The following is a 14260-nucleotide window of genomic DNA, read 5'->3' on the forward strand; positions in this document are numbered from 1 at the left end:
GTATACAGAACTGTTCTGAAAATCACACTTAGCTACTTAAACAGCGCAACTAAAGCCCTCTAAATTTTCCATAATGTACTCTCAGTGAATGAGAGCTTAAACCTTAATCTTATTTTGTATTTATTATGAAATAATTAAAAAGTCCTGAAAACCATTACTTTTAAGAATTTTTAAATATATCAATATTATGCATAAATAAATAGCTGTTAGTACACTCTGTGAAAAATATTTTAACTGAGATAAAAAATTTCATTCAACAATACAGACGGAACAATGCTATTAGGGATGATTAAACCAAGGGTGTGTGTGTTTTCTCATAGCAAAGCCACATCGTGCTATCTGCTTAGCCCACCTAGGGGAATCGAACCCCTGATTTTAGCGTTGTAAATCCATAGACTTACCGCTGTACTAACAGGAGTTGAGTAAACCAAGAATGGGAAAATCATGTTCCCTCCTCTTATCAAAAATAGTTAACTGTATACTGTCTTCGGTTAAATTAATATCTATATCTAAATAACGAACATATGTATCACTGTTATTACTGTGTTTTTTAATTGCAAAAGGTTACCTACTAACAACAGTCTGTGAGAAACTTTGTGATAGGCTCCAAGAACATGAGAGGAGTGTTCATCGTAGGAAATGCTATACTGAGCAGCGTGAGCTTTACAGATATTTTGTAGTGAATTCCTGTGTTGTTTTGCAGCTTGAGAAGAATATTTTTTCAAGACCAACCAAATGGTAAGACATCCTAAAGAGTATTGCAGATGTTATCTTTTTATTGTGGAAGTTATGTTTAGCCTTTGTGGATCCTTACAAATAATTGGTGCACTTTATAATGATAGTATTTTAGGAATATTTGAGTTGTATAGTTATTACGATCTATTTTAAGAAATCATATAGAGAAAATCGCAGAATATCAGCGAGAATGTTATCGTCTTTAAGCCCACTACTTATCAGGTGAGTCCCAAAATTAATTCATAGAAATCTGTGCTCTGCATGTACTTCACATCATTTTAGAAGAAAGACTTGCAACAAAATACTTGCTATCATAGTTGATGCAACACCTAATTCATCTCGTCAACAGACAACTTTTATCCTACAGTATGTATCAGTGCCATCAAAATGTTTCTTCCTTGCAATTTAAGAAATATTTATAAGATATATTGACTGTGATAAGAAAATCGGGGCTAATATTTCTAATATAATGCTTGATTGTTTAGCTAATCATGATATACCAATAATGGATTGCAGAGTCCCAAAATATGGTAATGGGACAAATACGATTTGTGAGTATAATGGTGCTCAAGCTCTATTATTAAAAGTTAATCCTCTGACCAAATTCTCGCCATATGCTTGCAATAGTCTCTATTCTTCTGAAACATAAACAGCAGGAAGTTGCACAGAGGCCCAGATGTTCTTTGAAATAGTTCAAAAGCTTTACAATGTATTTAGTAGTAGCACACAGCAAAGCTGCATTCTTCTCAAGTATATCGGATGTTTTCTTGGTGGTCTATCGAGAACATCTTGAACAGACACAATAGATAGTGTCAAGCTTTCTGTAGCTCATTTTCCTAGGATTCTGGACACATTATATGATATTCTTCGACTCAGTCTTATATCTTAAACAAACTGAATATGTGTTGTAATTTTCTTACATTTTCATGACTGGAATTTGATTAAAGGTACTTATGGTCACGGATCAACACAACCAAGTATTGCAGATTCACAAAGCTTAACTGTGCAAAATAAGCCTGTAGAGAAACAAAATTCAGACGAAACAGATTTTGTAGATCATAGATTCTATTACTGTTGGACTCACTAAAAAATATAGTGCAACTATGGGCATTAATAAGATTTTTTTTCTTTTTTCTGGCAAAATTGAAATGTATCAGAGAATGATCTACATTCACAAACTAGAGAGTTTGTTGCCAAGTATAGAAAAATGTGCCTGAAGATTTAGTGGAAGAAATGAAACCTCTAAAAGCAATCCACGGAGCTAACTTTCGTGATAGACATTAGTGCATCAAACCTTTTAGATTTTTTAAATAAACTACCCAAATTCAAAATATATCAACTTTTACCAAATGTTTCTATAGTTTTTCGCATTTTATGCATAATTCCAGTCAGTTTCAAAAGGGAAGAGACGTTTTTGCACGCTGAAACTGATCGAAAATTATCTGTGCTCCTTCATTGCCAAAGATGAACTAACAGATCTAGGAACCCTTGCATTGGAAACTAATTAGTTCGTACATTGGATTTCAGTACAATCATTGCTAATTTTCACACACTTTCATATATGAATTTTGTTAAACAAACACAAAAAACACTGTGTAAACATTTGTTTTTCTCTCTTTATCAACTTTATTCATTTGTTTAATAAAGTTCTTTAATCAGCGATTCTTGTGATTTTATTTCAGGTAACAATGTGTTTGTGTGTTAGCGTATTTTTCAGTTGTATAGTGATAGATATACAAATCGACTTAAAAAAATTGAGACCATTTTCATTTGGATAGTTGATCAAAATGTTATTAATAGTGATTTGTACATAAATTCAAAATTGCTTGTTATGTATGTAACGAATAAAAAGCATATATAATAAAAAACCGATTAAAATTATTTTGTTTTTTGAAAAATGTTTAAAGTTTCATGATTACCTAAAAACTGCTGTATTTAATTAAAGCAAACAATGAACTAACAAATCTACGCTAATACTGTACTTACAAATGCTTAAAACATATCCAGTTTAAAATTTATTACAAAACACAATAGATTAGTACGATACGTATGGCATGGTAAATCTCTCAAGATGGTATGTAATAGTCCATACTTTTAATCCATTATTGTATAAATTATCCTATTAAGGAATTACAAATTTCAGTTTGCACATGCATATATGAGTCCGTGGAAGGGATAGGGAACGTATATAGCAATCGTTTCCTGGGGCCCAGGTCAGTTCTTAGCGGCCTTGGCTGCAATGAGACAATTCCATAGTGGAACTGAATAAGACATGATAATTTCTGTATTTCAAACACCATTAATTACTATTCAGTACTGTTCCTATACAGTATATACGACTATACTATACAAAACGTATAAAAGTCCAATAAGCCTAAGCTGTTATGTTAACTGATTAACTTGAGCTTTGTTCATTCTAATATTAGATCTTTAAACGCAAATATATAGAGTAGCTAGGACTATTGAATATAAAGGCGTATTTAGAACTATAATTTTTACATGTGTTCAAAATTTTATATAGCCTTATTACAGGCCTGGGTTTATGTTGCATAGGCTCAATCTCTGTTATTAGTATTGGACTAGATCTGTGTAAACTTTTGGTTTAATTTTGCATTATTTAACAAAAGCAAGGTCATTCATTACGTCATACTGTTGGCATCTGTAGGAAAGTTGTAAAACGAGAGAGGTTTGTGTATCGTGCATCATTAGTGCACATCAGAACACAAAATATATGATGCCATTATTCTTTGGTTTTGTTAAGAACCCCAATCTCGATTTAGTATGGCGGGTTCGTGGTATCAGTCTGTACTTATTGGTTGATGGGGTATTTGTTGTTAACCTACAATGGCATCCTCAATAATATTCGATAAATTAGGCCTTTAATATCCACTATTAACGTTCACCAGCACCACGCCAGATAATACCTGAATATAAGCATGCTTCACTGCCGTTTGTGCACCCGGAGTGAACGACATAAATTAATCAGAATATCCTACAATCCAAGCACTTTCGAAAAGAGAATCTTTCTTCATTAAAAGAGCACAAAGCTATACAATGGGATATCTGTGCTGTGTCCACCATGAGTATCAAAATCCTGAGCTAGTGGAGGGTAAAATGCAGGCTGTATCTTTATGTATTTGTTTTGAATTTCTGTCTTAAACTAATATTTTTTAACCTATGTGTTTTTCTAACAGCATGACCAAGTTAATTACACATAGTTGATTGCACTGCTTTGCTCACTGCACTTCTCTCTCCTTTTAGTTATTCGCAGCTTCACCTAGCCATAGAGGACGGTAACCAGACTTAAAATACAAATAGAAAATTATGCACGTGTGTTACAGAATTTTACACAAAGATATAGAATGTTAAATAGCCATTCTTAATGCTTATATGATAGACTAAAATGGAAACAACTACACAATATTTCCCACTCCCACTACAACTTACTTCCAAGCTATTCATGTCTGATTAAATAGTGGAACTTTACTATACTTTTTAGTGTGTTAAATATCCCAAAGTGCACGTTTTTTGTAACAACAGTGGTCATGAATAATAATAAATTCACGAATTTCGAAATTAAATTCAACGTTGTATTTTTTACCTTAAAAATATTACTGAAAATAGGCTCTGCATGGCCAGGTGGTTATGGCACTTGACTTGTAATCTGAGGGTTGTGAGTTCGAATCCCCATCACACAAAACATGCTTGCCCTTTCAGGCGTGGGGGCACTATAATGTGTATAGTCAATTCCACTCTTCGTTGGTAATAGAGTAGCCTAAGGAGTGGCAATGGCTAGTTGCATTCCCTATATTCTTACGTTACTAAATTAGGGACGGCTATCGCAGATAGCCCTCATGTAGCTTTGCAGGAAATACAAAAACAAACAAACATTGCTGAAACAGTTGAAAATCATCATTTGAAACACTGAGCTTTTGAAAATTCTTTAATTGAGCTGAGATGTTTTTGGAGACTGTAAGTCATTTTAAAATATTATATATATGATACTGTGCTAGAGGAATACACCATAAGTTTCTTCTTTCTTTAGTGCTATAATATTTATTTTGAATCTATTCTTTGTTCTGAGTTTGTGCCAGCTTCTTTGTTTATAGTTAAACACAAAGCTACACAACGGACTATCTGTGCTCTGTCCAACATGGGTATTGAAACCCAGTTTTTAGCTTTGTAAGGCTGCAGATATATCACTGTGCTACTGGAGTGTTTTCCTTTTTTTTAAAAAAAATTGGTGATATCTGTTACCATCCATGAAAAACGTTGTTTACAGTAACTGTTTCAGAATGTCAAGAGCATTAACCTTCAAATGTTGTACAGGTAATATCTAGAGGTTTCAGCTCCACCTATGTGGAATAAGAATTACTAGTCACCTGGTAGAACAATCACACTAAGTAAAGGCAAGATTTCATTTTAAGTAAAAACTATGTTTTAATTAGTCTGGTTCTAGTTATTCTACTTGACTTTTCTCAAACAATTAAGAAGAAATCCAAGTGAAAAAGTAATGGATTTTATTGCATATCCAAATGCACACTATGTGTTTTGCTTTTGTCACACCTTATATTCACACTGCTTTTTTCTTAGCATTAATTCAACCAGTACAAATTCATCACTATTTTATAATTCCATATCTTAATTGTATCTTCTGTCTAGTGTATCAAGACAGCTCCACAGAAGTTTAAGTTTATCTGAGAATATTACAGAGTAAATAAGCTACAAGAAAACTTGGTGCCATGACAGCAGGATATTTGGATACTGGGACTTAGATGATAATTATTGGAGTATGTATTGCCCTTAATTTGAATTACTTTGTTTTAAATGTTTACGACTTTTGTGTTTAACAAAATATGTGGAAAGGCATATGACCCAGAGGGAGAGTCAGTAATACAGGAGAGATAATCTCTGAGAGAATATCATATCTAGAAGTTCTTTCCTAGATGTTGGATTTTTGTCACTACTTTAAAGGTAAATGACTGAGACTTCACTGCATCTCACAATTCAGGAGAATTCTCAACGTTTTGTGCACCCAGATTGGCAGTCAATAGGGTTCCCTTATTAATAGTTACCTCAGTAGGAGGGCAACATAGTATGAGACTCACTACAGGGTTCTCTTATTAAGGGTGTCCTTAGTGCAAGAGCAACATAGTCTCAGGGTCGTTGTGGATTTGTAGCACCCATTGAGTCCAAAAACACTTGGAAAATGGAGACTATACACATTTCCCAGACTTATGACACTCGGAGTATAATTCCAGCTCTGGTCACAATACCATGTGAAAAAAGTACTAGAGGTACCATTGGTGGACACGATAAACCAGCCAAAGCTCATCATCAGCAGATAAACTGATTGGTGCTGAGTGAAATATGGAACAGTAGTGAGTTTTCCATGTTGAAACACATACTGCCAATGTCAACAAAATCCATGGAGAAGTTTGTAGTTCTATAGAAAGCAGAAAGAAGTTTTCTCATTTATTTTGTTGCTTTGTCCTCCAAATATAGGAACCAACTGCTCATTGGAGCATCATGACAACTTGTAAGACCCTGGTCAATGAGACTAAATAAATCACTCTTCTGGCATTTATAAACACGGTAAAAGAGAATATGAATCACCTCTAGAAATGTTTGTTGCAGGGATCATCTCGACTTTTGAGTAGATGATTCAACACATTGTATTTAGTCTTGATGGTTCAGACCCTAACCACATCAAGTACCTGGTTAAATAGAAACTTTCAGGTTGACAGGCAGTTATCATCAAGCTGTACTCAAGGTTTGACCTTGTAGAAAATATAGAAATCTATATGGTTGGTTTCAAGGCACAAAAGAGGGGACTCACAGAGTGTTTAACTGCTTACTCAGATTACTTATGCCAACTACATGGTAATGCATACACTGCAGTGACCTTAGTAGATCACAAGAAGGGACAGGGGAATTTTGGATTGGTCAGGTAACTTGGAATAGTTTGTGAAGTGTACCAGTACTATGGGATTTGGGGGCATGACACCACACCTCTCTGCATAATTTTGAAAATGGGTGTTCTTAGATTGAATTTTGTGCTAATTTTACTATAATTTATTGAAAGTACTAATCATTTGTAAACACTAATGTATAATTCAAAAATAGTTGCTCACTGGCACTTATCCTAAATATGGCTATAAGCATGTACGCTTGCATATTACACCTGTAATTTGTTATGCATTGTTATAGTGATTTACAGATACTATTATACCACTGTTAGTCTATCTATTTCCTTAGAAAAAAATTTTGAAGTGCAAGTTAAAGTTAAAAAAACACACAATTTCTATGACAATATTTTGGTTCAGCTGTTGCCTGATCTGCCAAACCTGTTCTGGCACATATGACAAGGACATTTTCATTAACAAGTTCATTGAAAGCTTCAGGACACTACAAGATGTGAGAAACCTAACAGAAGCAGTAACACTGTGTGTTGGTAAATGGGCAGGGTTATCTTAGACCTGTCATGGTGCACCTGACATAATGTCCATCAATACTTCCATCTAGGTGTCATCCTCATTAGTAGGAGTGAAGCCCAAGCTTTGCTTGCAGGGATTTGGGATACTTTTGACTAAATTGTCCTACCTTTTCATTTTTTGAGCAACAGGGTAGAACTAATTACCAGCTTTGAGCAATAAAACAGCAGACTTTTCAGAGGAAACAGCAAATTATGAATACTGAACTGTAACTACAGGAAATCAGAGGAGCCCAAGTCAGATCTGGCTACCACTTGGGAGAGCTTGATGAAAACCTACATTTAAAAGTGTAGTGGTCAGACCATCTCTTTCACAGCTGAATTGGGTATTGATACACATTTGTTGGAATAGAAGAACAAGAGTTACAAATGCAAGAATGTGCGATAAAAGTTTTACCAGTTACTAAGTAGCAGTCTCAAGTGGTCTGAGGCATGAAACTCTCCAGAACTGCCAAAACAAACTTGTTACACAAACTTGTGCTAATTTTCTACAGTGGCTCTTCTAGCCACATATCAGTTGAGACATTCAAAGACTATGATAAGATAGTGAAGGAGTAGATGTACCAAAGTTGAGACTGGTTTGTTTCAGCTTGACTAGACATCTCCTTCTGTGGTGGTTTGTTTTGTGTTACTATTTTTAATCTATCTTTGTGATATTTTTGTTCATAAAAGGTTTGTCATATAATTATATGACTTTTTCTTTGCCAAAGGGTTTATTTTCATATTTTATAATATTTTCTTTGTTTTTTCCCTGTGTTAATGGACTATTTGTTTTTGTACGTATATAGATATAATATTATTTTGTATTAAATGCATTTTATTTTAAGTTTTTTTGTTTGGTTGCTGAGCAGTTTTAGTAGGGTTATTTAATATCATTTTGTCATATTTTCATTTTTGAAAGATTTGTCTTGATTATGTATTTTGTTCTGTGTTAAAGGGCTGTGATGCCAAAAAAATCAGTACTGTAATACAAAGATACACTGTATGTTTCCACCCTTTTAGTTAAAATATAAAATATATAAATTAGGTTGTTTTTTATATTTTCCCATTTGCCCATAATGAGGCACTCAAGCAAATTACTAACTTTTACTTTTCTGGTTGGTGTGCTGGAACTATTTAGATGCCATAGCTAATTACCTAAGTTGTTGTTTTTTTAAGAATAAGAAAGCATTAGTTTGTGTGGACAAAAGCCCATTTTTACAGTCTGAAATTTGTTGGACAAAAAGGATGAGACACCCATGCCTCAAACCAGCATTGCAACAGCAAAAAGTGTGCTTCCTTATTTTAATCAATTTTATTTAAATATGTTGAAGAAAATGTGGTAGATTGATGTTTCTAATGGTCAGAAGAAAAAATGATTTTACCTTTCTTGGGTTAACATATGTGAGGCTGGTATTAATTTCATTTAGACAGAGAGTATGGTTGAGAAATGGTTCAAATATTTAGGATCGCTCCAACTCGGTAGTCGAGTTCACCTTGAAATCTCCAGAGGTAAAGCTGCCTTGTATGAAGAAAAGTCATCTATTCTTCAAACTACCATTACAATAGCAGAAAGTGTCTTCAGTGATCACATCAAAAATAAAGCAGTTCCTTTTGTTCCCTTTCTGTTAACATTAGTACCCTATCACAGATTGTCTTATTTTGAGATATCACAATAAAAAAAAGTGTGACTAACTCTGGTGTAAACATTACATCCCCAAACCAAAAACACTTTCCCAGGACTGAGGTATTCTCAAAGGCAACAAAAAACTGAGAAAGGAGGAAAAAAAGAAGAGGTATCCACTATTTGAAGAATAAAACTAGAAAATTGGTGGACATGACTACATCTATGGTGGTCATAAAGTCAGTGTCTTCAACAGAGCCATTGAAATCAGTGCAACTATATCCTAATCTATGAGGGTTGATCAAAAATATCAATGGCAGAAAGATGGGACTTTGGCTGATGCTATGGAAAATAAAGAGGTTGAAGAGAACTACCCAGTAGCAGCAAGTTACAAAACCAGTTCACCAACCAGCATCATCCCCCAGCTGACCCTTAAGCATATCCTGGCACACAAGTACCATTTCCAAGAGATAGTAGTGATATGTACTGAGGCTTGACTTTTTTCTTACAATGAAGGAGATTAGTTGCAGTTGAGACCAACACTGCTATTGCAGTTTAATGAAGAAATACAACAATTTCAAAGCAAACTGGCAACCACAAAAGAGAGTTTGGGCTAAAGTTCAGAAAGAAAACAATATGACTGTTTGTTGAAAGACAGTAATCAATCATTGGGGTGTGTTGGTAAGTTTGTATTAAACCTGGCTTCCCTTGGCAAATGTGTACAAAGACAGTAATCAATCAATGGAGTGTGTTGGTAGGTTTGTACTAAACCTGGCTGCCCTTGGCAAATATGTACACTGTGTATATATATATATGACGTCTGTGTTTCATTTTGTGTTATTCCTTTTAAAAAGTGTATGTGTACTTTGTTTCAATCTAATTCCCATATCGTCTGTTATAGCATTTCTAAGTTGGTCACATCACAATAAATCTGTCACTTTGTGTGGATCAGTCATGCAAGATAACTGAACAAGTATTTCAAAATATTCTACAAGTTCAGCTAAGGTCTCTTCTCTTTACCTTATTCCATACTTTCATTGTAAGTACTTCTTTCTGGTGTGCTACTCCAAACCTGCTGGATAAGGTAGCTACCAATGCTTGATAGTTACAGCTTTCAGAAGGTCATTTCATGTTGTAAAAGCCAGTCCTTTTAAATAAGTAGCAAGATAAATAGCATCTTGATCATTATCCCATCTGTCTACTTTGTATGTTATTTTGGATTGTGCTTGATATGCCTCTCATGGCACTTTTCTATCATAGTCTGTTAGTTTTTCAGTTGTATAATGTTTTTAACTAGCCAGCTTAACTCTGGAACTAGATTTGATGGTGACATATTTGGATTGGTCCACAAAGATCCTGCAGTAACAGATGGCACAGTGGTAATAGTAACAGGTGTAGACCAATAGATTCTCATATTTTCTATTTTGTATTAAGTGTGTTTTAGATTGGAATTTTTAGGCAAATGCAGAAATATATGTAGCTAGTTTAGTCCTGATATTTACCAGTTCATTTTCAAGATATTTTATCAGTGACATTCAATTTGTAATTTGTTTATTTTTCCATTCCAAATTTTCTCTACTTGTTCAATCTTGTTATAGTAATCTCTATGTACATCTTCAGCACAAAAATACAGTTAGAAGGAAACAAAGAAAAAACATGTGTTATCAAATAAAACAGATCTTCATTTATATTTTTAACTCTAATTAACGGATAGAGCAGAGATAATTCCAGAGTATAAAAGGTCAGGAAATGTATAATCCTGATTATATGGAAAGTTAAAGGGAAAGAGAATTTGAGTCTGACTGGTAAGTGGGATATACTTGATATGTTATTGTTATTTGCTGTGAATGAATATTTTGTTTGTTTGTTGAATTGAATTTCTTTGCTCTTTGCATATCCTGGATACTTTGAAACTTTTCTGCCGGATATCACTAAACTTGATTCCATAAATATGATAATTTGACATTTACAGAAGAACTCTTGCAAGTTAACAAGGCAGTTAGCAAGATACCTGTAAAAATCGTAATAAGTGATATGTATAATATTCCAGTTTGCAATATATATTATATATGATTCCTATAAATAGGTCTTATCAATAAATAATCAAACTGATAAACCTGGAACTTTTAAGTTCCTTAAAATTTATTTTTAAACAGACACCATAACTGCTATATTCCAAATATCTAAAATATTTCAACTGTCCTGATACTACAGAAAAAAGTTAAGATACTCAATAGTTTCTCACTCTTTTCCTTTAAAATATTTACCTAAATCCAACAAGAACCTGAAAATTTGTACTTAAGAAAGATACAAATATTTTCTCAAAATGCTGCTCCTAGTAACGTAAAGGTAAGTCTGTAGACTTTTAATGCTAAAAACCTGGTTTCAATATTTTTGGTGGATGTAGCACAGGTAGTCCATTATGTAAGTTTTTGCTTGACTGAAAACAAACAGAAAAATATTCAAAATACCATTTTTTTCCATTATAACAAAACCTACATTTTTCTATTTTTATATAAGAAGCAAATAATGAGAGTAAGGAGAAACCCTGTCTTGTTACATGAACAGTGCATAAGTCACTAACACTTTTGAACACTTCTCTCATCATGACCACATTCCCAGTGGTTCGTATCATTAGGAGTACTACAATTCAATATTTTTTGTAAGTAAAATCACAAATTCTGAATAAGACTTTTGTTGCACATATTGAAACATGTATTCACAAAACTTCAAGTATTATGATCTTGGATTAACTGTTCAGATTTATAGCTAACCATTCATTTGGAGCTTGCAAGAAAGATTAATGCTGATGTTCATTGTAAATATCAGAAGTGAGAAACATTTCCATCAGTAGAAGGGATATATGAACATAGTTTTCTGTTTCTCATTTGTTTAATATTTAGCAACATGGCCATAAACCTGTCATTAGCCCATGAGAAAGTAGCTGTAAGTACTTGTCTACTCTAGGTGCTTCACTAGTCTCCCCTTAAAGAAAGTTTAATATTGTATAAAAATTTTCACCACAGTAACTCCATGTTTCTACTATCACTTGTAGTTCCAATAATATTCCAATCAATAAATATATATGACTCCTATTCCCTTACAATCAACTGTATAATCTTCTAACTAATCATAAGGCTTTCAAATCTATATATATACAACTGACATATACCAATATATATGATGTTCCATAAAAATAAAATAAAGAAAATAACAAACAATAAAACTTCATGCAAGGAACGCATCAAATCCAATGTAAATAAGGTCCAATTACGACTACTCAAATACAAAAGTCGGGATTATACATACCATATTTTAAAAACTCCATAATTCATACAAACTTAATGTCGCTTACAACTAATCAAACGTGGTTGTACATATGTAAAATTTGATTACATTTTAGTTTATCTATCCATGCAAGACTTGCACCATATTAACTCCATGTAAGTTGTAATTACTACTCTACTTTGACTAATAATATTGCCAGGTTGAAATATGATATATAATGCAGAAGGCGTTAAGTTATATAATTAATGTCGTTATGGTTAAAAACATTATAAAACTAATGTAAGTTATTGGAAGTGTAAACTTTTCACGTATTTGATGTTACTGTTTTTCATTCATTATAAGCCTTATATTAACATTATAATGTTAATAAAGTATATATATTTTTGTGTAGAATTGGACTCAGTATAATTTATTTCTTGTTTTACTTGTAACTTTCCTCGGTTTGACTGACTGGAGCACACACTGCGACTGCATACTCGGGTTTTCAAATAAATCTATTGCAATTGTTGCCCAATCAGACGCTCTCTCGTTCCCACGATATAGCACTCTGTTACAGTAATACTAGTTTTTCATTTCCACTTCTTACTAGTCACATATGATCACTTGTCATTATTATATTGTATTGTTATGCATTTTAATTGTGAATTGTAATTATATATTGTTTTATGCTTAGGTCGCTATGTCTTGTCTATTTCCCCTCGCAATCATCATAGTAACAATACCAAAGGAAATACGTCACAAAGCCTGAGATTCAAGAACTTCCTTACTAAACAACCGCAAGTCTGAAGGTTGGTAACGTTAAAAATTGGGTTTCCATACTCGTGATGGGCATAGCACAAATAATCCATTGTGTTATTTGCGTTTAGCTACAAACAAACAAATGGTAAGCCCATTAATTTTAGTAGCTCAAATTAAAAGTTCTAATGATATATATAGGGAGTAGCTTTATTTATGGTGTAGTCTATGCAATTTATTTTGACCACCTATAGTTGGCATTTTTCTCTAATTATATTAAATTGCAACTTATGAAATATGAAATAGCTGTTATCATTAGAAAATCTTGAGTGAATGCCTTAAAATCTGCCCTATATTTTTCTTGTTTTATTTGGTGCTTTCTGTAACCAATAGGAACAGCTTCATATGGATATGACGTCACTATGTTTTGATATCGAAAGACGTAACATGTAACTTGAATTAATCGTCTTGTCAGGTTTGTGCTGAGTGAACAAAGGAGAAAGGTTAGTTTGCATTTGGGTTTTCGTATTTGTTAAAAACAGATTTTGTATTAATTAATATTTTTATCTGTAAGCATTTCATCAATTGTTGTACTTATAAAGAAATTGTCAAACGTTGTTGTCACCACAGCACTCATCGAGCTATATATTATTGTCGCGTATCAGCTGATACTGATAATGGCTTACGAGTGGATTCTTTGTTTATGATCTTCGACACGAATCTCATAATGATAAAGAAGCACCTATCATTGTTAATGCTTTAAAATCAGGAAATTGACGTGGAAAAAATGTAAACAGTATGCTTTATGTTTTATAGTACTTTGTTACAGTTATTGAATATTATGAACAATATTAAAATTCTTAAATTTAGACTAAAATAAAGAAAGGTAGGCCAAAACATGAAGATAATTAGGTGTACAAGTTCAACCTTAAATAAACAGTTATTTTTTTTAGTTTGTCGCATCGTGATAGTATAATTAGATCTTTATTATATAAACCTACCCTTCTTTGGAATGATGGAGGGAGGAAGTTATGTAAATAATTGGATGAGTGCTCATTATATTTTCATTTACAGTTTCAAAAAATGTATCAAAATGTATATTAATATTCACAAACCCCAACAGTAAATGACCTGTAAAATTCTGTTGAAAAATACAGTACATTAAATTAATTTTTCTTCCTTAATTCTTTTCCATAATAAAAATAATTATCTATTTGAATATATCAACTTGTAGTCAAATTTTGATTTTCCAATTTAACATGTAACAGTTTTTTTTTTCAGTCTGTAAATAACAGGGATGTAAGAAGCCCATGTTATTAAAAATAAAATAAAAACTGTTGTTGTATGATATCCCAAGTTAGTCATAACTTACATATGAATATAAACATGTACAGAAGTTTGCAGAT

General features: G+C 32.9%; 1 protein-coding gene across 5 annotated transcripts in view; it reads left to right on the forward strand.

Annotated features, from left to right (window-relative positions):
* The first annotated feature begins 2671 nt into the window (after positions 1-2671).
* Positions 2672-14260, forward strand: part of LOC143225727 (protein yippee-like 5) — a 28941-nt gene continuing 17352 nt past the window's right edge. The window contains exons 1-4 of one of the 5 annotated variants that reach the window (XM_076455644.1): positions 2677-2809; positions 5398-5525; positions 12793-13002; positions 13248-13357. Coding sequence is in view for 3 of the 5 variants with exons in the window: in XM_076455640.1 (XP_076311755.1) it covers positions 13000-13002 (3 nt within the window). In the remaining 2 variants the exon portion in view is untranslated. Of the gene's footprint in view, positions 2810-5397; positions 5526-12659; positions 12675-12792; positions 13003-13247; positions 13358-14260 lie in introns of those variants that run through there. The other 4 variants (XM_076455645.1, XM_076455640.1, XM_076455642.1 and 1 more) reach the window with 4 other exon arrangements.

Source organism: Tachypleus tridentatus, chromosome 9, assembly GCF_004210375.1.
Source record: "Tachypleus tridentatus isolate NWPU-2018 chromosome 9, ASM421037v1, whole genome shotgun sequence".
NCBI classification, from domain to species: domain Eukaryota; kingdom Metazoa; phylum Arthropoda; class Merostomata; order Xiphosura; family Limulidae; genus Tachypleus; species Tachypleus tridentatus.